This window comes from Salmo salar, chromosome ssa20 (assembly GCF_905237065.1).
Source record: "Salmo salar chromosome ssa20, Ssal_v3.1, whole genome shotgun sequence".
Classification (NCBI taxonomy): Eukaryota; Metazoa; Chordata; class Actinopteri; order Salmoniformes; family Salmonidae; genus Salmo; species Salmo salar.
Genome location: NC_059461.1, coordinates 61,041,500 through 61,066,913, shown reverse-complemented (window position 1 = coordinate 61,066,913; position 25,414 = coordinate 61,041,500). Strand labels below are relative to the sequence as shown.

Below are 25,414 nucleotides of genomic sequence, written 5' to 3'. Positions count from 1 at the left end.
GTATACCACGGCTGTCAGCCAATCAGCATTCAGGGTTCGAAACACCCAGTTTATAATAATGTGTATATATTTTGTTGTGAGTCTGAGGTGTGTATGATGTAAGTAATCAGTGTGATAATGAGGTGTGTATAATGTAAGTAATCAGTGTGAGACTGAGGTGTGTATAATGTAAGTAATCAGTGTGAGACTGAGGTGTGTATAATGTAAGTAATCAGTGTGAGACTGAGGTGTGTATGATGTAAGTAATCAGTGTGAGACTGAGGTGTGTATAATGTAAGTAATCAGTGTGATAATGAGGTGTGTATAATGTAAGTAATCAGTGTGATAATGAGGTGTGTATAATGTAAGTAATCAGTGTGATACTGAGGTGTGTATAATGTAAGTAATCAGTGTGAGACTGAGGTGTGTATAATGTAAGTAATCAGTGTGATAATGAGGTGTGTATAATGTAAGTAATCAGTGTGAGACTGAGGTGTGTATAATGTAAGTAATCAGTGTGAGACTGAGGTGTGTATGATGTAAGTAATCAGTGTGATAATGAGGTGTGTATAATGTAAGTAATCAGTGTGACTGAGGTGTGTATAATGTAAGTAATCAGTGTGAGACTGAGGTGTGTATAATGTAAGTAATCAGTGTGATAATGAGGTGTGTATAATGTAAGTAATCAGTGTGACTGAGGTGTGTATAATGTAAGTAATCAGTGTGAGACTGAGGTGTGTATAATGTAAGTAATCAGTGTGAGACTGAGGTGTGTATAATGTAAGTAATCAGTGTGATAATGAGGTGTGTATGATGTAAGTAATCAGTGTGAGACTGAGGTGTGTATGATGTAAGTAATCAGTGTGAGACTGAGGTGTGTATGATGTAAGTAATCAGTGTGATAATGAGGTGTGTATAATGTAAGTAATCAGTGTGATAATGAGGTGTGTATAATGTAAGTAATCAGTGTGATAATGAGGTGTGTATAATGTAAGTAATCAGTGTGATAATGAGGTGTGTATAATGTAAGTAATCAGTGTGAGACTGAGGTGTGTATAATGTAAGTAATCAGTGTGATAATGAGGTGTGTATAATGTAAGTAATCAGTGTGAGACTGAGGTGTGTATAATGTAAGTAATCAGTGTGAGACTGAGGTGTGTATAATGTAAGTAATCAGTGTGAGACTGAGGTGTGTATGATGTAAGTAATCAGTGTGAGACTGAGGTGTGTATAATGTAAGTAATCAGTGTGATACTGAGGTGTGTATAATGTAAGTAATCAGTGTGAGACTGAGGTGTGTATAATGTAAGTAATCAGTGTGAGACTGAGGTGTGTATAATGTAAGTAATCAGTGTGAGACTGAGGTGTGTATAATGTAAGTAATCAGTGTGATAATGAGGTGTGTATAATGTAGGTAATCAGTGTGAGACTGAGGTGTGTATAATGTAAGTAATCAGTGTGATAATGAGGTGCGTGTGTTTAGAACACAGTGTGATAGTGAGGTGTGTGTGTGTGTTTAGAACACAGTGTGATAGTGAGGTGTGTGTGTGTGTTTAGAACACAGTGTGATAATGAGGTGCGTGTGTTTAGAACACAGTGTGAGACTGAGGTGTGTATAATGTAAGTAATCAGTGTGATAATGAGGTGCGTGTGTTTAGAACACAGTGTGAGACTGAGGTGTGTATAATGTAAGTAATCAGTGTGAGACTGAGGTGTGTATAATGTAAGTAATCAGTGTGATAATGAGGTGCGTGTGTTTAGAACACAGTGTGATAGTGAGGTGTGTGTTGTCCTCCTCCAGGTACCGCCGTGGTGCAGACTCAGGCCCAGTACCCTGATGGATCCCGTAGTGGCATCAGTTACAGCATCTTCAGCGGCAACACCCTACACTCCTTTGGAATCAGCTCCTCCACTGGTAAGCCACTGGGGTGGGGAATTATATAAAAACCCATGTTGACAAAAAGTGCGTAAAACACTTTTTTTTTTATTCACTGTATGAAAAAGGTGTGTAAAAAAAGTATTTACGTGTGTTTACACTCTACATCCCTGATGCATATCATGAATATCCATTGCCCAATTGGTTCTCAGCCCCTTTGTTATTGTTCTAACCAGGTGAGCTCTGTCCTTGTTATTGTTCTAACCAGGTGAGCTCTGTCCTTGTTATTGTTCTAACCAGGTGAGCTCTGTCCTTGTTATTGTTCTAACCAGGTGAGATCTGTCCTTGTTATTGTTCTAACCAGGTGAGATCTGTCCTTGTTATTGTTCTAACCAGGTGAGATCTGTCCTTGTTATTGTTCTAACCAGGTGAGATCTGTCCTTGTTATTGTTCTAACCAGGTGAGATCTGGGTACAGAGCTCCATGGGGCTGGACTATGAGGAGACCCCTAGACTCCGCCTAGTGGTGAAGGCTGAAACGGCATCCTCCAGTTCCTTCATGGCGGTCAACCTGATCCTTCAGGACGTCAATGACAACCTGCCACGCTTCCAGTTGCAGAACTATGTAGCCTACATACGAGAGGCACAGGGATATAATTTCCCTATCATACAGGTAGGTACACTAATGAGCGTGCACACACTGGTGCATGCTGCACGCAGACACACACAAACAAACACACCTGTATTATGCTTGGCTATAGGTGGTGTGAGATTGTGGGCTAGAAAACGCTCTACATTCAGGCGGTAGAGATCTGGATAGTTTCAGTAGTTCTGAGAGGTGACTGTCTGTTCCTATGCCTATACTGCAGTGTGTTTCCAACGTCCCAGTTGAGTATATAAAGGGAAAGGGAAAGAGGGGATACCAAGTCAGTTGTACAACTGAATGCATTCAACTGAAATGTGTCTTCCGCATTTAATCCAACCCCTCTGAATCATAGAGGTGCGGGGGGCTGCCTTCATCCACATCCACGTCTTTGGTGCCCGGGGAACAGTGGGTTAACTGCCTTGCTCAGGGGCAGAACGACAGATTTTTACCTTGTCAGCTCAGGGATTCGATCCAGCAACCTTTTGGTTACTGGCCCAACACTCTAACCACTCAACTGTATGCTGTATGAAACCACGGCCATTTAGAACCTTCTTATAAACTCTCGTTCCACTGTTCCAAGTCTAATATTCATCACCAGGTCCTGTTACTCTTCCACAGCTGTTGTAAATCTGTTCTTTGTTTTGATTTATTTCCTCTCTAACCTTTGACCTCTGGTCATGTGACTTCCTGTCTGTCCCCAGGTGTTGGCAGATTATTATTGTTTTTGATATTTTTTCTATTGCGTTCAAAAACAAAACAAAACAACATTCAAAACAATGAACAGCAGGGGAAGGGTGAACAACAGCCAATGACAGCAAAATCCGTTTCCTACACAATAAAACAGATTGTAAATGGCTAACCATAAACACAAGTACACTTTGCTTTTAAAACTAAAGAAAACCAGTGATATCAGAAGACAATGCTTTTTTTGGTTTAGATTTTCTTTCTGACCTCTGACCTCGGTCATGTGACTTCCTGTCTGTCCCATGCAGGTGGTGGCTGATGACCTGGACCAGGGCCAGAATGGTCAGGTGACCTACAGCCTGAGGTCGTCGTCTCTCAGCGGCCTGTTCAAGATTGACCCGCTGACCGGAAGCATCACCACCGCCGCTATCATGGACCGAGAGATCTGGACACAAACCAAGTGAGGGGCAGGGCCTTGTTCACAATCTGCCTGCCATGTGGTTTCCCTAAGCGGGCTAACCTTTGTTTTCAGTCTATAATTACTCTCTCTGTTCCTATACTCTCTTTCTCTTTGTATTGGAAACTAAATATCTGTCATGCTCTGGGCTACAACAGGTTCTGATGTAAGACAGCAGGAGATGAAAGGTTCTGAAACCTGAAACAAAAGATAAGAACCAAACTCCAACTGACAGTTTCTTTTTTCATTTCCATGGCACCAGGCTGGTTGTTACGGCAACGGACCGGGGCACACCACGATTGGCCGGCTCGGCGACCCTCACGGTGATAATCGTGGACCTCAATGACAATAGTCCTACAATCCCCTTGCCGCGCGAGATCAGAGTGCCAGAGAGTAAGTCAATGATCCGCGGGTCTCAACTGCAGACCCGGGTTGAAATATTATTTTAATTAATTTTAAATACTTTAGCTCGGCTTCGCAAAAGTGCAAACCTCACCCAACTGGTACATCAGGCAGGCTAAAGCAAACACAAAGTATTTGAATGGTTTGAGATAGTATTTGAACCCAAGTGTGTTTAACTGACATCCTATTCACTATGTAGTCCTCTACCAGGGGGTATATGTATCAAGTGTCTAAGACATTTGAGACGCAGTCATTTTAACAGTGAACCTTTAGTCCACTGATCTTATCACTGATCCTCACTCCTCTCTCTGGCAGCACTCAGCAGCTCTCAGTGATAAAACTGACCCTTTTATGAGTCGTTCTGAAGCCAAGTTCCCCTCTGTTCATATCCTGTTGTACATATGACGTCTACAGTTTCCTGTATAAAATATCCAATTCAGAAAAAAAAAGAAATCAGAAGTGTGCAATATATTCCTAAAAGCAACATGATGTAAAAGGATATGTTATGTGCTGGGAGCTGCTTCTATGGCTATAGTGTTGTTCCCATATAACAATCTCCCAAACCCTGTTCTCTCTCTCTCTCTCTCCCACGCTCACTCTCTATCCCCCTGTACTATCCCCTCCCCCCCTTCTCTCTCGCTCTCCTCTCCCTCCAGACACTCTGATTGGCTCGGTAATAACCCAGGTGACTGGAAACGACGTTGACTCAGGCCCAACCCTGTCCTACACCCTCCACCTGGACCCGTCCTCCCAGGGCGTGTTTGGGATCCATCGCTACGGGGGGCGGGGTGTCTCTGACCGCCCCTCTGGACTACGAGGAGAGGACCTGGTACACGCTGACTGTCAGGGCAACTGACTCCAAACACCAGACTGAAGCTAACCTCACCATACTGGTGGAGGATGTGAATGATAACGCTCCTACTTTCACACAGGATCTTTACCAGGTAGTCTATCCTCTAACCGGCCTCCACTAGCCTTGGAAAATCTGTGTTTGTGTTGGCAGGATGCAAGGATGCCATAAGAGACGATGAGATCTATTTATCTGGATTTTTCTATGTACATACAGATCAATAATGATGCTGTGTGTGTATGTATCTATTTTCCTCATTTAGTTTACTAACCCAGATTCCTGGTACCATTAACCATTAACTTGCCTGTCCAACATGCCTCAACTATTCTGAATATGTCCCTGATGTGTTTCCCAGGTGATTCTGGCAGAGCACTCCCCAGCTGGCAGTGCAGTTGTCACTGTGACAGCCACGGACCGAGACTCTGGAGAGAACGGCCGCGTCACGTACAGAGTGATGTCATCAACCCGGGACATCTTCTACATCGACCCCAGCAATGGTACCCTGTTCATCACCCAGCAGGCAGAGTTTGACTCTGAGAACCCTTCTATCCTGGTAGTAATAGAGTCCAGAGACATGGGAACACCAGCCCTCTCCTCCACTGCTACTGTACAGGTCCAGGTGACTGACGTCAACGACAACGCTCCCGTCTTCCACCAATCAGAGTACAGAGCCACGGTGTTGGAGGACGGCCTTCCGGGCGCCACCATCCTGACCCTGGAGGCGGCTGACGGCGACGCGTCACGCGACAACTGCGGCTTCGACTTCACTATAGCCAGCGGAAACGCAGGCAATGCCTTCCAGATCGAGAGCAGCGTACGCTTCTTGGAAGGACGGGGCTTCCAGACAGTAGGCAGCCTGGTATTGACCGGTGAGGGGCTGGACTTTGAGACGGTGTCCAGTTACAACCTGACCGTGGTCGTGTCAGACCGCGGCGTGCCCCAGAGGAGCTCGGCTGTCTCTGTGCTGATCAGTGTGACGGACACTAACGACAACCCTCCGGCGTTCAGCAGGGCAGAGTACAGGTAATTTGGTACTTTGTTGTTTGTTAAATGTCCTTAATTACTCTATTACATGTGTTTGCACTGGGAAACCAAATGTCATGTTTTTTGTAAAAGTGACTAATAAAAACACCTTGAACCCTGCAGTGTGGTGCTGAGTGAAGGAGCAGCCACAGGGACTGAGGTCCTCAGCCTGTCTGCAACAGACCCAGACTCCCCGGCCGTAGGGAAGGTGCAGTACCTGATCAGCTCTGGGGATGAGACGGGTATGTTCCAGGTAGACCGCTGGACCGGAGCCCTGAGGCTGCAGAGACCACTGGACAGCGAGAGACAGGTACCAAGGCACTTCCTGGCTTGTTATGTGCCCCAAATGGCACCCTATTTCCTATATAGACCACAACCTTTTAAAGAGCCCTATGGGCCCTGGTCAAAAGAAGTGTACTACATAGGAAATAGTTTGATACAGAAATAGACAAAGACTTGGTCATTGGTTATCAAATCAAACTTTATTTGTCACATGCGCCAAATACAACAAGTGTAGACCTTACCGTGAAATGCTTACTTACAAGCCCTTAACCAACAGTGCAGTTCAAGAAGAGTTAAGAAAATATTTACCAAATAAACTAAAGTAAAAAATACTAAAAAGTAACACAATAACATAACAATAACGAGGCTATATACAGCAGGTACCGAGTCAGTGTGTGGGGTTACAGGTTAAAGGCAATTTGTACATTTATTTTTTTATTTTACCTTTATTTAACTAGGCAAGTCAGTTAAGAACAAATTCTTATTTACAATGACAGCCTAGGAACAGTGGGTTAACTGCCTTGTTCAGGGACAGAACGACAGATTTTTACCTTGTCAGCTCGGGGATTCGATCTAGCAACCTTTTGGTTACTGGCCCAACACTCGAACCACTAGGCTACCTGCCGCCCAAATGTAGGTAGGGGTGAAGTGACTATGCAGAGATAATAAACAGTGAGTAGCAGCAGTGTACAAAACAAATGGAGGGGGGGAGGGTTCAATCTAATAGTTTGGTGGCCATTTGATTAATAGTTCAGCAGTCTTATGGCTAGGGGTTAGAAGCTGTTAAGGAGCCTTTTGGTCCTACAGTTGGCTCTCCGGTACTGCTTGCAGTGCTGTAGCAGAGAAAACAGTCTGTGACTTGGGTGACTGGAGTCTCTGACAATTTTATGGGCTTTCCTCTAACATTGCCTAGTATATAGGTCCTTGTTTGCAGGAAGCTTGGCCCCAGTGATGTACTGGGTCGTACGCACAACCCTCTGTAGCGCCTTACGGTCAGATGCCGAGCAGTTGCCATGCCAGGCGGTGATGCAACCGGTCAGGATGCTCTCGCTGGTGCAGCTGTAGAATTTTTGAGGATCTGGGGACCCATGCCAAATCTTTTCAGTTATCTGAGGGGGAAAATATTTTGTTGTGCCCTCTTCACGACTGTCTTGGTGTGTTTGGACCCTGATAGATTGTTGGTGATGTGGACACCAAGGACCTTGAAACTCTCGACCCGCTCCACTACAGCCCCGTTGATGTTAATGGGGGCCTGTTTGGCCCACCTTTTCCAGTAGTCTACGATCAGCTCCTTTGTCTTGCTCACATTGAGGGAGAGGTTGTTGTCCTGGCACCACACTGCCAGGTCTCTGACCTCCTCCCTATAAGCTGTCTCATCGTTGTCGGTGATCAGGCCTACCACTGTTGTGTCATCAGCAAACTTCATGATGGTGTTGGAGTCATGTTTGGCCACGCAGTCGTGAGTGAACAGGGAGTACAGGAGGGGACTAAGTACAGACCCCTGGGGGGCCCCAGTGTTGAGGATCAGCGTGGCAGAAGTGTTGTTGCATACCCTTACCACCTGGGGGGCGGCCCGTCAGGAAGTCCAGGATCCAGTTGCAGAGGGAGGTGTTTAGTCTCAGGGTTCTTATCTTAGTGATGAGCTTCGTGGGCACTATGGTGTTGAATACTGAGCTGTAGTCAATGAACAGCATTCTCACATAGGTGTTCCTTTTGTCCAGGTGGGAAAGGGCAGTGTGGAGTGCGATTGAGATTGTGTCATCTGTGGATCTGTTGGTACGGTATGCAAATTGGAGTGGGTCTAGGGTGTCCAGGAGGATGCTTTTAATGTGAGACATGACCAGCTTTTCAAAGCATTTCATGTCTACCGACGTGAGTGCTACGGGGCGGTAATCGTTAAGGCAGGTTACCTTCGCATCCTTGTGCACAGGGACTATGTTGGTCTGCTTGAAACATGTCGGTATTACAGACACTTGCCAGTTGGTCCACACATTCTTTGAGTACACATCCTGGTAATCCATCTGGCCCCGTGGCTTTGTGAATGTTGACCTGTTTAAAGGTCTTCCTCACATCGGCTCCCGAGAGCTTTATCACACAGTCATCCAGAACAGCTGGTGCTCTCGTGCATGCTTCAGTGTTGCTTGCCTCGAAGTGAGCATAAAAGGCATTTAGCTTGTCTGGTAGGCTCGCGTCTGGGTTTCCCTTTGTAGTCCGTAATAGTTTTCAAGCCCTGCCACATCCGGTGTAGTAGGATTCAGTCTTAATCCTGTATTGACTCTTTGCTTGTTTGATGGTTCATCTGAGGGCATAGCGGGATTTCTTGTAGGCATCCGGATTAGTGTCCCGCTCCTTGAAAGCTGCAGCTCTAGCCTTTAGCTCGATGCGGATGTTGCCTATAATCCATGGCTTCTGGTTAGGGTATGTACGTATGGTCACGGTGGGGATGACATTGTTGATGCACTTATTGATGAAGCCGATGACTGAGGTGGTATACTTCTCAATGCCATTGGATGAATCCCAGAACATATTCCAGTCTGTGCTAGCAAAACAGTCCTGTAGCGTATCATCTGCGTCATCTGACCACTTCCGTATTGAGTGAGTCACTGGTACCTCCTGCTTTAGTTTTTGCTTGTAAGCAGGAATCAGAAGGATAGAATTATGGTCAGATTTACCAAATGGAGGGCGGGGGAGATCTTTATATGCATCTCTGTGTGTGGAGTTAAGGTGGTCTAGAGTTTTTTCCCCCCTGGTTGCACATGTGACATTCTGGTAAAAATTTGGTAAAACTGATTTAAGTTTGCCTGCATTAAAGTCCCTGACCACTAGGAGCACAGCTTCTGGGTGAGCATTATCTTGTTTACTTATGGCCTTATAGAGTTGAATGTGTGCGGTCTTAATGCCAGCATCGGTCTGTGGTAGTAAATAGACGGCTACGAATAATATAGATGGTGGATAGTGTGGGCTACAGCTTATGATAAGGTACTCTACCTCAGGCGAGCAATACCTCGAGACTTCTTTAATATTAGATATCGCACACCAGCTGTTACTGACAAAAAGACACACCCCCCTACCCCTCATCTTACCAGACGGAGCTTCTCTGTGCTGCCGGAGCATTGAAAATCCCTCCAGCTCTATATTATCCATGTCTTCGTTCAGCCACGACTTGGTGAAACATAAGATATTACAGTTCTTAATGTCCCATTGGTAGGATAATCGTAATTGTAGGTCATACATTTTATTTTCCATTGATTGCATGTTAGCAAGTAGAATTGATGGCAGTGGGAGTTTACTCGCTCGCCTACGGATTCTCAAAAGGCAGCCCGATCTGCGTCCTCTTTTCCTCCGCCTTTTCTTCACACAAATGACAGGGCTCCGGGCCTGTTCCCGGGAGAGCAGTCTTTCTTGTTGGACCCATTAAAGGAAAAAGCTTCTTCCAGTCCATGATAATCCCAGTTCTGATGTCAAGAAGTTATTTTTGGTCATAAGAGATGGTAGCAGCAACATTATGTACAAAATAAGTTTAAAAAATAAGTTACAAACAACACAAAAATAATGAACAAAATAGCACAATTGGTTACGGGCATGAAAAACATCAGCCATCCTCGTCGGCGTCATCGTAACATAGACTGTTTGTATATTCTGCTGCTGACAATTCATTTCCCTTCAGCGATAAAGAAAGTATTAATCTCTCTCTCCATCTCACCATCTATCTCTCTCTGTCACCCTCTTTCCCTCTCTCTCCCTCCCCCTCTCTATCTCACCCTCCTACTAGGCATCCCATGTGATCATTGTGCAGGCGTCAGATGGACAGGGTCACTATGCGCTGGCTCCAGTCACTGTGGAGGTGAAGGACATTAATGACAACAGACCTTACTTCCCTCTGCCCATCCTCACCGCCAGCGTCAGAGAGAACCAGCCTCACAACACCCTTGTCACCATGCTGCATGCCATCGACCAGGACACAGGAGTCTTCGGACAGCTGAGGTACTACATGTTGGACAAGACTGGAGAGGGGAAAGACGCCTTCCTGGTCAACCAGACGTCAGGCGAGGTCCGGACTCGCTCCACCTTCGACTTTGAGAAGGTGAACTTGTTCAAATTTGTAGCTCTGGCCATGGATGCAGGGAACTACTCTGCCACGGTGACCATCCAGGTGTACGTGATGGGGGAGGATGAGTATGACCCTGTGTTCTCCGACTTAGAGTTCTCCTTCCTGGTTCCTGAGGGGGCGAAGAAGGGCCAGAGCATCGGTCAGGTGACAGCCAGAGACGAGGACGAGGGAGTGGACGGGATTGTTCTTTACTCCCTAGCTGACCCCTCGCCCTACTTCCAGGTCAATGCATCGACGGGTGTGGTTTCCCTGAAGATGGACAGCCACGTCCGACACCTGAGTAGGGCCAAGAGGGAGGTCCGTGTGATGACCCTTGACCTGACGGCCCACAGCCCTCTGGAGACGTCCCGCGTGGCCACCGCCCGCCTCACCGTTGACGTGACTAACACATCCTTCGGCCTAGTGTCGGACATGAACCTGCTGCTGGTCAGTGTGATCGCTGTGTCCCTGGGAGCCATCCTCATCCTCATCTTCATCGCCATGGCTCTGTTCTGTGTGAGACTGAGACGTCAGAAGAAGGAGCAGCAGAGTCGCTGCAGACCTCCAGCCTCTCCCGGCCACGGCACCATGCTACACAAACTAGAGGAGACTAAAGTCACCGGCACTGACCGGAGCGACCGCATCTACCATCAGGCCTTACCAGGGTATGTTTCCGACCAAACAGGGAGTGGTGGGGGAGGGCCATACCCCCGCGGGGGCTCCCTGGACCCATCCCACTCCAGCGGGCGTGGCTCAGCGGAGGCGGCGGAGGACGATGAGATCCGGATGATCAACGAGTACCCCCGTGTCTCCTCCATCTCTTCGTCCATGCAGGAACACATCTCAGCCCGTGGGCCAGACTCTGGTATCCAGCAGGACGCTGACCAGCTGTCTGACGTCTCGTGTGAGCCCAACATTGATGCCAACCAGTGGTTCAAGGCCAAGAAGCTGGCCAGTCTCAGTGGGACTCTTCTGGCTGGCCAGGTGCCTGTCTACCGGGAGGATGGAGGAGGTTATCTGGGGGTAGGGAGGGGGCTGAACATCTCCCACCCTAAAGACTATGCCTTCCCAGTGGATGGTAAACCCGCTGTGGATGGCTCCCTCACAGCCATAGTGGCCAGTGACGAGGAGCTGAGGGGCAGTTATAACTGGGACTACCTGCTGAACTGGTGCCCACAGTTCCAGCCACTAGCAAGCGTCTTCACGGAGATAGCGAGGTTAAAGGATGAGACGGCCACTCCTAACCCTCGCAGACCTCTCCAGCACAAAGCCAAGATGGACCCCAAACCCCCTCGCATTGACCCCCCGCCGCTAATCACCTCCGTAGCCCACCCCGGGGCGAAGACAGTCCCGGTCAAGCCTGCTCCTGTCAAGCCCTCTGTGGGGAGGTCCTCCTTCCCCCACCTGGCCTCCCTACGGAGGTCCCCCATCAGTCACGAGGGCTCCCCCTCCTCAGTAGCCATGTCCCCCAGCTTCTCCCCCTCCCTGTCCCCCCTGGCCGCCCGCTCCCCAGCCATCATACCCTTCGGGGTCACCCAGGGCCCCTCAGCCTCCATGATCAGCACCACTGAACACAGCATGGAGCACAGTGAAGAGACCGAGATGAGGATATAGACTCTATCGACTCACAGGTGAGGATATAGACTCTGTCGACTCACAGGTGAGGATATAGACTCTATCAACTCACAGGTGAGGATATAGACTCTATCGACTCACAGGTGAGGATATAGACTCTATCAACTCCCAGGTGAGGATATAGACTATCGAGTCCCAGGTGAGGATATAGACTCTGTAGAATGAGATGAGGATATAGACTCTATAGACTCTGAGGTACTGGAGATTGGAAGACTGATACTGAGTTATTGTTCGTCAGAAAACAGAAGTGTTGTCTCAATTGACACTATTTAGGTTGCAGGGTGGTACCCCTCCTATTGTGTAATGGTCACAGTATCTGGTGTCAATAGACTGGATCGTACAGTGTACCTTCCATTCTGGCCAGAACACAGAGTGTGGTTAGCACTGTAGTTAAATAATGAAGTAACTCTCAAACCACCAAAGGTGGTAGATACATCATAAACTAATGGGACTCTCAAACTGGACTAGAATCAAAACTGAGACCAAAATGGATGTTGCCTGTTCCTGAAGACTTCCTCTTCCCTCGATCCAATCAGTATCAAGAGAACTAAACTACCCAGGATTTGCACATTCTAACGGGGAGCCATGATGTCAATATTTTGTAGAAGATACCTTTTTTTGTCTATATTTTTATACTGACTTTGGTTTCTGACTAGAAATGGCACTAATTCTGTGCCAGAGGGCTGTTATAGCCTCAGAATATATTTCCATATGTGTATATTTGTAGCTATGTAACAGTATGTTTGAACTGTATGTTGGTTCTATCTCATGTACTTAACCATTAATGTGCTTTTGGAATGAAACAAAGCTCTTTATTTCTATTAGTGTGATTGATTGGGGGGATATGCTGTCATTTCTTGTAAATATTTATTACAGAGGAGTGAAAAAGGAGCTTGCCTTGCTGGAAGAACATGATACCAGTATCAATAAGGTGTTTGGTCAAGAAGCTTTCAAAAATAATCTGGTAGCGTGTTGGATCCCTCTCATACTAATTCAGTGTGCCATATGTGTGTCCCAAATGGCACCTATTCCCTATATAATGTCCTACCTGGTCAAAAGTAGTGCACTATAAAGGGAATAGGCTACCATTTGGGATGCACATCGTCTTTTGAGTCTTGTTTGAAAGGATCAGTCACCCATGTTCTCATGTCCTATACACGTTCCTTTGTTTCTTCCCTCCAGTCTAGTTTAGGTGAACTTGACATCCATTAATCATGTCCTTCCTTTCAGGTGTCCTTAATCCCTTAATCACGATGAGCCTTACAGGTCTACTTGGTATTCTAGTGGCACAGTAGACACAGACAAGGGCAGAACCACTCAGACACAGACAGACAGGGGAGGTCAGAAAGATTATAGAGACCAGCTGCAATATAACTACAAAGTTGTCAGCAATAGAACAAAGAAAAAAAACTATGTCATGTAATTCAGCAGACCGGTCTAGTTGTTATTCTAGAGGCAGTAGAACCATCCAGACAGACAGGCGACAAAACAGCTGACATGAGGTTTGAGTAGGGGTTTTTGGTGTACCTCTGACAGACTGAATAAGGGTTGTGTGTGTACCTCTGACAGACTGAATAAGGGTCGTGTGTGTACCTCTGACAGACTGAATAAGGGTTGTGTGTGTACCTCTGACAGACTGAATAAGGGTTGTGTGTGAACCTCTGACAGACTGAATAAGGGTTGTGTGTGTACCTCTGACAGACTGAATAAGGGTTGTGTGTGTACCTCTGACAGACTGAATAAGGGTTGTGTGTGTACCTCTGACAGACTGAATAAGGGTTGTGTGTGTACCTCTGACAGACTGAATAAGGGTTGTGTGTGTACCTCTGACAGACTGAATAAGGGTTGTGTGTGTACCTCTGACAGAGTGACAGACTGAATAAGGGTTGTGTGTGTACCTCTGACAGACTGTAGCTCACTAAGCTCATCTCAGTATTGATGGGATTCTCTCCAGCATCTTGGACCAGGAGAAGCTTGTAGCAACAGATATTTTCTTAATTTCTTTGCAGGGGATGTTCCACAAAGCCAGATGAATCTCTGAAATACTGCTTTTCAAATCACATGCAGGACTGAAACTAGAAAGAACACTAATAAAAACGGTGTTGTTGAGATTGCTCATCTGTTCTCTCTTAGTTCCTTCTCTGAACTACAGTAATGTAAGTTATTAATACTGTTAGTTTGCAGTATTGTTAGTTTTCACTACGCCTAGAGTTAGGTGTAACTAGATACTAACTCGTGTCTGTTGAGATACCACTTCTTGGTACCAGAATGTAACACCAAACTGAGTCCCAAATGGCACCCTATTCCCTATATAGTACTTTTGACCAGGACCCTATGGGGGTATTTTCCTCCGCAAAAAGAGTGCACTTCCCTATACAGTAGTTCACTAAATAGGGAATAGGGTGTCATTTGGGATGCACCCCATGTAGACCTGCATGACCTTTAGCTCGTAGCTTACTGTCTGTTGTCTGATAGAAAAACAAGTTCAATTTAAGTGGTTTTGGCAGCCTGTACTAAATACCTCTGTGTAAGGTTGTATTTATGGTTAGCTAGCCTTCTGCCATGGACTAAATCGGGAGACTCCATTTTCCTTCATTCGTCACGGTGGAGCTTCTTCCAGGCTGACAGTTTTGGAGTCTTCGTACCGTTTTTAATTGTTAACATGTTAGTTGAAGAAACGTTACCTTTATTGGCTCTGAGAAACTACAGTACATCCTTGAGACACAGAAGCTATGTTCCAAATGGCACCTTATTCCCCATAGAGTGTGCAACAAAAGTAGTGCTCCATGTAGGGAATAGGGTGCCATTTGGAACACACACAGTGATGGAAGCTAATTAGTACTCAGCTCCACTCCAACTTAGAAACCTTTAAAAGTGTTTGTTAAGTCATGTTAAACTGCCCTTAAAACACAAGGCTATTTACAGTTGAAGTCTGAAGTTTACATACACTTAGGTTGGAGTCATTAAAATTCGTTTTTCAACCACTCCACAAATTTCTTCTTAACAAACTATAGTTTTGGCAGGTCGGTTAGGACATCTACTTTGTGCATGGCACAAGTAATTTTTCCAACAATTGTTTACAGACAGATTATTTCACTTATAATTCACTGTATCACAATTTCAGTGGGTCAGAAGTTTACATACACCAAGTTGACTGTGCCTTTAAACAGCTTGGAAAATTCCAGAAAATGATGTCATGGCTTTAGAAGCTTCTATTAGGCTAATTGACATCATTTGAGTCAATTGGAGGTGTACCTGTGGATGTATTTCAAGGCATACCTTCAAACTCAGTGCCTCTTTGCTTGACATCATGGGAAAATCAAAAGAAATCAGCCAAGACCTCAGAAGAAATATTGTAGACCTCCACAAGTCTGGTTCATCCTTGGGAGCAATTTCCAAACGCCTGAAGGTACCATGTTCATCTGTACAAACAATAGTACTCAAGTATAAACACCAAGGGACCACTCAGCCATCATACCGCTCAGGAAGGTGACGCGTTCTGTCTCCTAGAGATGAACGTGCTTTGGTGTGAAAAGTGCAAATCAATCCCAGAACAACAGCAAAGGACCTTGTGAAGATGCTGGAGGAAACAGGTACAAAAGTATCTATATCCACAGTTAAACGAGTCCTATATCGACATAATCTGAAAGGCTGCTCAGCAAGGAAGAAGCCACTGCTCCAAAACTGCCATAAAAAAGCCAGACTACAGTTTGCAACTGCACATGGGGACAAAGTACTTTTTGGAGAAATGTCCTCTGGTCTGACGAAACAAAATAGAACTGTTTGGTCATAATGACCATCGTTATGTTTAGAGGAGAAAGGGGGAGGCTTCCAAGCCGAAGAACACCATGCACAGGGGTGGCAGCATCATGTTGTGGGGGTGCTTTGCTGCAGGAGGGACTGGTGCACTTCACAAAATAGATGGCATCATGAGGCTGGAAAATTATGTGGATATATTGAAGCAACATCTCAAGACATCAGTCTGGAAGTTAAAGCTTGGTCGCAAATGGGTCATCCAAATGGACAATGACCCCAAGCATACTTCCAAAGTTGTGGCAAAATGGCTTAAGGACAACAAAGTCAAGGTATTGGAGTGGCCATCACAAGTCCCTGACCTCAATCCTATAGAAAATCTGTCAGCAGAACTGAAAAGCGTGTGCGAGCAAGGAGGCCTACCAACCTGACTCAGTTACACCAGCTCTGTCTGTAGGAATGGGCCAAAATTCACCCAATTTGTTGTGGGAAGCTTGTGGAAGGCTACCCAAAACGTTTGACCCAAGTTAAACAATTTAAAGGCAAATCTACCAAATACTAATTGAGTGTATGTAAACTTCTGACCCACTGGGAATGTGATGAAAGAAATAAAAGCTGAAAGAAATCATTCTCTTTACTATTATTCTGACATTTCACATTCTTAAAATAAAGTGGTGATCCTAACTGACCTAAGACATGGAATTTTTACATTGGATTAAATGTCAGGAATTGTGAAAAACTGAGTTTAAATGTATTTGGCTAAGGTGTATGTAAACTTCCGACTTCAACTGTATGTTTAAAATTAAGAAGCGTGGATATCATGTTGTTTTGATCTCTTACTTTGTTCATTCATCAGTTTATTTATAAAATTGTACATCCTCTTTCTTCCCGCACGTAGCCCATAATATACCTGTTCCCCACATATCATATATCTCCCCTGATGTGCTAGGTGTTTGTTCTTCTTGTCAAAGTGCCTGATTAAAGTACTTATGTGAACACAATACAATGTAGTGTCTCTATCTCTCTTGTTCTAATTAGCAAAGAGGGGTTGTTAAATATGAGGATCAACTACATTACTAGATGAGAATGGGGATCACTGAGAGCTCTAGTGAATGAAGACCAGATGGGATTGACATAGTCTTTATTGTATTGTTTATGACCAGGGCTGAATGTAAATGTGTTTCCCAAATGGCACCCTATCCCTTATATAGTGCACTACTTTTGACCAGGGCCCATAGGGGCCATCTTTTTCTGGTCTAGTTACACACTAACCTCGTTGTTAGGGGCAGCCAGTCATGGAAATTAAGTGGCAGGGTTCTCCTCCAAACTCAATTCAGACTGCTAGCTACCAGTTCCTGCTTTGTTAGAGGGTTTGTGCTCCTGGTAGGTATATAACTACCCAGCTAGGGGGTTCCATGAGTGAGTCTGATTGAAGCATAAGGGTGGTTTCAATATCTGATGTGTTAGAGGCCAATAAAATATAGGATGCTTTTCACTTTGTGCATTATGCTATTGAAAAACATTGAGGGCCGGTTTCCCGGACAGATACAGTATTAAGCCTAGTCCTGGACTAAAAATCTTGTTCAATAACGATTCTCCATTGAAAGTGATTCTTAGTCCAGAACTAGGTTATAATCTGTGTCTGGGAAACAGCACTGGCTAAGAGTATAAAGTCACCATATAAAGTCAAGTACAGTAGTCTCCAACAACAGTCCCCTCTCTCTCCAACCCATGAAAACCATATATATATACGCTGTCGGCCGCGACCGGGAGAGACATGGGGCAGCACACAATTGGCCCAGTGTCGTTCGGGTTAGGGGAGGGTTTGGCCGGCAGGGATGTCCTTGTCCCATCGCGCACTAGCGACTCCTGTGGCGGGCCGGGCGCAGTGCACGCTGACACGGTCGCCAGGTGTACAGTGTTTCCTCCGACACCTTGGTGCGGCTGGCTTCCGGGTTAAGTGGGCATTGTGTCAGGAAGCAGTGCTGCTTGGTTGGGTCGTGTTTTGGAGGACGCACGGCTCTCGATCTTCGCCTCCCCCGAGTCTGTACGGGAGTTGCAGCGATGAGACAAGACTGTAACTACCATTTGGATACCACGAAATTGGGGAGAAAACGGAGTAACCAATATCAATATGACCATTATGCCAATGTTCTCCACTTGACTTAGTTTTCTAATCTATTTGCAGATCAGTAGCTTACACACGTCCCCCATTCTCTAATATTCCTTCTACACTACATGACCAAAAGTATGTGGACACCTGCTCGTCAAAAATCTCATTCCAAAATCATAAGCATTAATATGGAGTTGGATCCCCCTTTGCTGCTGTAACAGCCTCCACTCTTCTGGGAAGGCTTTCCACTAGATGTTGGAACATTGCTGCGGGGACTTGCTTCCATTCAGCCACAAGAGCGTTAGTGAGGTCGGCACTGATGTTGGGTGATTAGGCCTGGCTCGCAATCAGAGTTCCAGTTCATCCCGAAGGTGTCTGATGGGGTTGAGGTCAGGGCTCTGTGCAAGCCACTCAAGTTCTTCCACACCGATCTTGACAAACCATTCTGTATGGACCTCGCTTTTTGCACGGGGGCATTGTCATTGTTTGGCCTTCCCCAAACTGTTGCCACAAAGTTGGAAGCACAGAATCGTCTAGAATGTCATTGTATGCTGTAGCGTTAAGATTTCCCTTCACTAGAACTAAGGGGCCTAACCAATCCATGAAAAACAACCCCAGACCATTATTCCTCCTCCACCAAACTTTACAGCTGGCACTATGCATTGGGGCACGTAACGTTGTCCTGGCATCTGCCAAACCCAGATCTGTCCGTCGGACTGCCAGATGGTGAAGTGTGATTCATCACTTCAGAGAACGCGTTTCCACTGCTCCAGAGTCCAATGGCAGCGAGCTTTACACAACTCCAGCCGACGCTTGGCATTGCGCATGGTGATCTTAGGCTTGTGTGCGGCTGCTCGGCCATGGAAACCTATTTCATGAAGCTACCAATGAACAGTTATTGTGCTGACGTTGCTTCCAGAGGCAGTTTGGATCTCTAGTGAGTGTTGCAACCGAGGACAGACGATTTTTATGTGCTATGTGACAGTCCCATTCTATGAGCTTGTGTGGCCTGTCACTTTATGCTTGAGCCGTTTTTGCTTCTAGACGTTTCCACTTCACAATAACAGCACATACAATTGACTGGGGCAGCTCTAGCAGGGCAGCAATTTGGCAAACTGACTTGTTGGAAAGGTGGCATCCTATGAAGATGTCACTGAGCTCTTCAGTAAGGCCATTCTACTGCCAATGTTTGTCTATGGAGATTGCGTGGCTGTGTGCTCGATTTTATACACTTGTCAGCAACGGGTATGGCTGAAATAGCTGAATACACTAATTTGAAGGGGTGTTTACATACCTTCGTGTATATAGTGTATGTTATTAGATCATAGCTGTGTCCCAAATGGCACCCTACACCCGTTGCTGGTCAAAAGCAGTGCACTAAATAGGGAATAGGGTGCCATTTGGAATGCAACCATACTCATGAAGATAATGGAAGGACTGTTGAGGAGATCTTCATTTTCTATGCCTGACCTGCTGTGGGTTCACAATGCTTTACTCAGCGAGACGACCTGGTGCTGGCTAACGTTCCTCTAGCCAGGTGCTGGCTGGCGAACACTCCCTTATTCAGGCTGATGAAACAAGGCTGAAACTGGACTGGGGCTAGGCTGCACTCCAGGGATCTGCTCTGCTACACTCCTGGAGATGTAACCCAAACCTTGGCCTGCAGCACTGTATTACACACATACATACACATATGCAAGCACGCACGTCGTACACACACACACACACACAGGCACACAGGCACACATTAACACACACACGGTTAGACAGGTTCATTTATAGTCCTCACAGGGCACTGTCATACAGGGGGGTTACAGAGGGAGGGGTGATGAAACACTGGGCAGGAGTGTAACCATCACAGAGCCTAGCACAACCTGCTGTGATTGTAACATAGACACACACACACACACACACACACACACACATGATGCTATAGATGAGTCATAAGTCAGGAGTGTAGTCATCACACACAGTTTAAATGAGAGACTGAGCAGAACCAAATGAAACGTATCATCTTTACTTCAACAGCACAGTCACTAGAGATGGTAGTTCATACCCGCCGTTCCGCTCACATGCAACAGCACAGTCACTAGAGATGGTAGTTCATATCGGCCCCTCCGCTCACATGCAACAGCACAGTCACTAGAGATGGTAGTTCATACCGGCCGCTCCGCTCACATGCAACAGCACAGTCACTAGAGATGGTAGTTCATACCCGCCGCTCCGCTCACATGCAACAGCACAGTCACTAGAGATGGTAGTTCATACCGGCCGCTCCGCTCACATGCAACAGCACAGACACTAGAGATGGTAGTTCATATCGGCCCCTCCGCTCACATGCAACAGCACAGTCACTAGAGATGGTAGTTCATACCGGCCGCTCCGCTCACATGCAACAGCACAGTCACTAGAGATGGTAGTTCATACCGGCCGCTCCGCTCACATGCAACAGCACAGTCACTAGAGATGGTAGTTCATACCCGCCGCTCCGCTCACATGCAACAGCACAGTCACTAGAGATGGTAGTTCATATCGGCCGCTCCGCTCACATGCAACAGCACAGTCACTAGAGATGGTAGTTCATATCGGCCGCTCCGCTCACATGCAACAGCACAGTCACTAGAGATGGTAGTTCATACCCGCCGTTCCGCTCACATGCAACAGCACAGTCACTAGAGATGGTAGTTCATATCGGCCGCTCCGCTCACATGCAACAGCACAGTCACTAGAGATGGTAGTTCATACCGGCCGCTCCGCTCACATGCAACAGCACAGTCACTAGAGATGGTAGTTCATATCGGCCGCTCCGCTCACATGCAACAGCACAGTCACTAGAGATGGTAGTTCATATCGGCCGCTCCGCTCACATGCAACAGCACAGTCACTAGAGATGGTAGTTCATATCGGCCGCTCCGCTCACATGCAACAGCACAGTCACTAGAGATGGTAGTTCATACCGGCCGCTCCGCTCACATGCAACAGCACAGTCACTAGAGATGGTAGTTCATATCGGCCGCTCCGCTCACATGCAACAGCACAGTCACTAGAGATGGTAGTTCATATCGGCCGCTCCGCTCACATGCAACAGCACAGTCACTAGAGATGGTAGTTCATATCGGCCGCTCCGCTCACATGCAACAGCACAGTCACTAGAGATGGTAGTTCATATCGGCCGCTCCGCTCACATGCAACAGCACAGTCACTAGAGATGGTAGTTCATATCGGCCGCTCCGCTCACATGCAACAGCACAGTCACTAGAGATGGTAGTTCATATCGGCCGCTCCGCTCACATGCAACAGCACAGTCACTAGAGATGGTAGTTCATATCGGCCGCTCCGCTCACATGCAACAGCACAGTCACTAGAGATGGTAGTTCATATCGGCCGCTCCGCTCACATGCAATAGCACAGTCACTAGAGATGGTAGTTCATATCGGCCGCTCCGCTCACATGCAATAGCAGCCTACATTTTTCTGACGGACATCTTGACTGCATCACAAATGGCACACTATTAAGTGCACTAAATTTGACCAGGGCCCATGGGACCTTATTCTTAATATATTGTGCAATGGGCCCTGGTCAACATTAGTGCACTACTGTAAATACGGTATAGGGTGCCATTTGGGCTGCAACCATAGTTCAAAAAGACTCAAATCATAGTCTCTTATTTTCTTATCTTTGCTTTCAAGCACACAGACATTAACAAGTCAGTGTGAGTCTCATGTTGTAATTACTCTGATCTTATCGTTCCTCTCCTCCTGAGAGGTGAAGCTCTTTATATATATGTTGTACGTCTATAGATTCCCACTGAGTTGTTTGAAGCTGTTAGTTTACAACTGGGAAAAAAGCTTTTGAAATGCTGAAACTGGAGAACAATATGCCAATATTTTGATCAGCCCCACAGCTTTGATCATAGACGTTAGGTTCAAAATATTTTTCTTGTTCCTTGAAACCCAGCATGGAATAAAAGGTGCTTAACAAGGCAAACAGTATAGTACCAAACTCCTAGGGTGAGAAGCGCTTCCAAACAAACAGTATAGTACCCTCCAACAGAGTAACATCTATCCAGCAATGCTGTTTTATGACAGGGTTTATGAGGCATTTGTCTGTGAAGTTGCTTTAAGATGCCCACGCATGTAAAACATTTTACTTTATGATGTAATGATGTACAAAACACCAAATGCCACACAAAGGGTAAAGGGTACATTATCACGCTCTTTTGACCTTAAGGGGGACAAGACAGGAAGATCCTCTGTCACCTTTATTCTTAATTTTCTAGTGGGAACTGTTAGCCAGAAATATAAGGTCTACAGATCGATCAGGAAGATCACAAATTAGCAATGTACGCAGATGACGTGATTCTCTACTTAACAAACATACCTTAGTAATTTCACGCCACTATGGATGAAATAAATCAATACAGTGTCATATCTGGGTACAGACTAAATACAGAGAAATACGAAGCAATGACGGTAGGTCAACCAATATCTCAAGAAATCAAAACTAAGTTTCAACTTAAATGGGATCAAAATAAACTGAAATATTTAGGGATTACTACCCCCTAAGAACTGACAAAAACTACAGTAGAACTTTGGAACACTGGAACACCATCTTAAACAGGGCCTTCAAAGATGGACATTAGTACCTTTTCCAATAACAGGAAGAATTGAAACTACTTTTAAACAGTGGGACAAACTCGAGAGTATATTTACCTGGGGAGGAAGAGGAGCCTGTGTCAATCTTAAAATAATCAAACAATGTAAACAAGCAAGGGGACTAGCAAACCTAATGAATTCATATGTAGTCGCCCAACTAAAATCAATTATTGTATGGATGAACCCGGCATCAACAGCTAAATGGAGACAGATGGAAATCTAACAAATTGAAAAAATAATAAGTACAACTGTATTTTTGAAGACAGTTAACACGCACAGTAGGAAGATAGAAAATACCTGTATAAATAACACAATAAAGGTCTGGACAAAGATCACCAAAACAAAATGCCTCCGAACAGACCTGATCTACCTGCCAGAAATTGTAATGGATAGCGACTTTAAGCCAAGTATGATTTGTGATACATTTAAATGATGGACTGAAAAAGGACTGACCAGGTATCATCAGATGTTCATAGACAAGGGGATAGATACATTTTGGAAGTACACCCTGCAAAACTCTCAGTTTTACAATTACTTACAAGAAGTTATCTTACTAAAGCAGCGGGACCTAGAAAAATGCATAATGATATACATTCTTTAGTTAGATAGCAAAGAGATATAACAGGGTAAATGCCAAGAACAGGGTAAATGCCAAAAATAAAATTCAAAATAACAAATAATTACAAAAGAATGTGCTGGGGCACGTATACAGAATTATCGAAGAAGCAAAAGATGAGAATATTACAGTGGTAACCAATTGGGAAGACGAACTGCAAACCCAAGAGGACTGGGAGGATATATGTAGAAACACATCCAAGACAACTCTCTATTCTGGAGGGAATACTCTTGGAAAATTCAGTCAAGATTTTTCCTAACTCCTATAATACAATCAAAGTACAACCATGACATCACACCAAGTTACTGGCATAACTGTAGGGAGAGTAGGGATAACCACACCCACATACCAAAGGAGGCTGCTGAGGTGAGAACGGCTGAATGGAGAAATGGAATGGCATCAAACACCTGGAAAACATGTGTTTGATGTATTTGATACAATTCGACTGATTCCGCTCGAGTCATTACCACGAGCCCATCCTCCCAAATTAAGGTGCCACCAACCTCCTGTGCCACATGCTATATTCCTGCCCAGTCCTCAATCATTTCTGGACTGAAGTTTACAAAGTATTGGATGATACGCTTGAACGCTCACTTTTTCTAAATCCAGAACACATACTTCTGTGGAGAACCCCTCATACACTGGTCCTCCAATCTCTTCAGAATTCTGAGAATAACAGCACTTAAACAAATTACTAGAGACCTGCCTAAACCTCTGACACCACAAATAAGCAATTGGAAAGAAACAATCAATGAAATCTATAGTATGGAAATGATAACTCATAGAATAAAAAAACAAATGACTCTATTTGAGACACAATTATTATTTTTTTAAATTCAACGGACATGATATTATGAAGTATTTCTATGCCATGACAGGAAATAAAATGTACATGTTTTAAAAATGGACAGGTGTGGGTGGACATGTGTGTGTGCCGGTGGATGCTTCTGTGTGTGAATGTGTGCATGTATGTGAGTGTAGAAGTGCAAGTGTGTGTTTGCATGAGTGGGTGCTTGTCTGCGTGTATGGGTGTATGTGTGGAGCACAGGAGGTTGGAGGCACCTTAATTTGGGAGGACGGGCTTGTGGGAATGACTGGAGGGGAATCAGTGGAATTGTATCAAATACAAAATTGTATCATGGTTTCCAGGTGTTTGATGCCGTTCCATTTGCTTCGTTCCGGCCATTATTTTGAGCCATCCTCCACTCAGCAGCCTCCTGTGGTATGGAGAGAGAGTAAAGGGGGAGAGTGTGCATGTGTGTGTGTGCATGTGTGTGTCATGCACGCAAAGACGGTGAAAACAAAACACAGATAGGGATGCCAGGATGCCAACACCACAAAAAATACATAAATGGAAACGATAACATTTCAGATACATGTCCACTGCCCAACGCCAAACAAAGGATACCTTGCTTTTTGCTTTAGTATTAGCATTATTGTTGTATTATTTCTTAGGATCAACAATCCAGAGTACCAATTATATTGTGTTATGAAATTCTGATTGTTGGCCTGTTTAGTTTAATTGTTTTATTTTCACACACACGCACATGCACACACACACACACACACACACACACACACACACACACACACACACACACACACACACACACACACACACACACACACACACACACACACACACACACACACACACACACACAAACACAAACAATCCCGGGTCCGTTCACATCAGCTGGTGCAGTCTGGCCTCTTTCTCTCAGGCTCTGGTCAGAAGAGTGAACAGTCATTTATGTGTATTAGTGTTGGGCGTTGTAACTTTCCCTCGACACAGTGGTGAGACACTGGAAAACTCTCCTCAGCTTCAGAATTTATTTTCTCTCTTGCTTTCTCTAAAACTTTTAAATACTCTTTTTGTGTCCTGTCATAATAAAAGTTTTAAAAAATGTAACCTTTGATCAGTCGTTCCAAAAAGATTTCAGAGCGAGAGAAGAGGAGGATATGGGAGAGGAGAGGAGAGGAGATGACAGGGGGAGAGGAGAGAGGAGAGAAAAAGAGGAAAGGAGACGACAGGAGGAGAGAGGAGAGGCTCTGTACAGCCTTGAAACCATAATGACTATAAGTACTGTGGAAGGAGGATATAATGGTTTTAACATGGCTGCTGTAGAGGGCTGCCATGTGGCATTTTTACTGTCTCCTGTTCAAAGGCAGCTAGGCTACATCCCAAATGGGACCCTATTCCCTGTATAGTGCGCTACTTTTCACCAGGGTTCATAGGGCTCTGGTCAAAAGTAGTGCATTATGTAGGAAATAGGATGACATTTTGAACGCTGCCCTAGCGTTCTGTAATGACACAACCAAGATGGGAGGGCCTTCTGAGGTAGACCTAATCC

At 45.3% G+C, this 25,414-nt stretch overlaps 1 protein-coding gene across 1 annotated transcript in view; it reads left to right on the top strand.

Annotated features, from left to right (window-relative positions):
- Positions 1 to 14,039, top strand: part of LOC106580990 (protocadherin-16) — a 233,531-nt gene extending 219,492 nt beyond the window's left edge. The window contains 9 exon segments of the mRNA XM_045703726.1: positions 1,781 to 1,894; positions 2,316 to 2,527; positions 3,493 to 3,644; positions 3,904 to 4,034; positions 4,700 to 4,830; positions 4,832 to 4,987; positions 5,249 to 5,916; positions 6,040 to 6,226; positions 9,971 to 14,039. Of these exon segments, the coding sequence (XP_045559682.1) occupies positions 1,781 to 1,894; positions 2,316 to 2,527; positions 3,493 to 3,644; positions 3,904 to 4,034; positions 4,700 to 4,830; positions 4,832 to 4,987; positions 5,249 to 5,916; positions 6,040 to 6,226; positions 9,971 to 11,902 (3,683 nt within the window). The 3' untranslated portion in view covers positions 11,903 to 14,039.
- Positions 14,040 to 25,414: the final 11,375 nt, after the last annotated feature.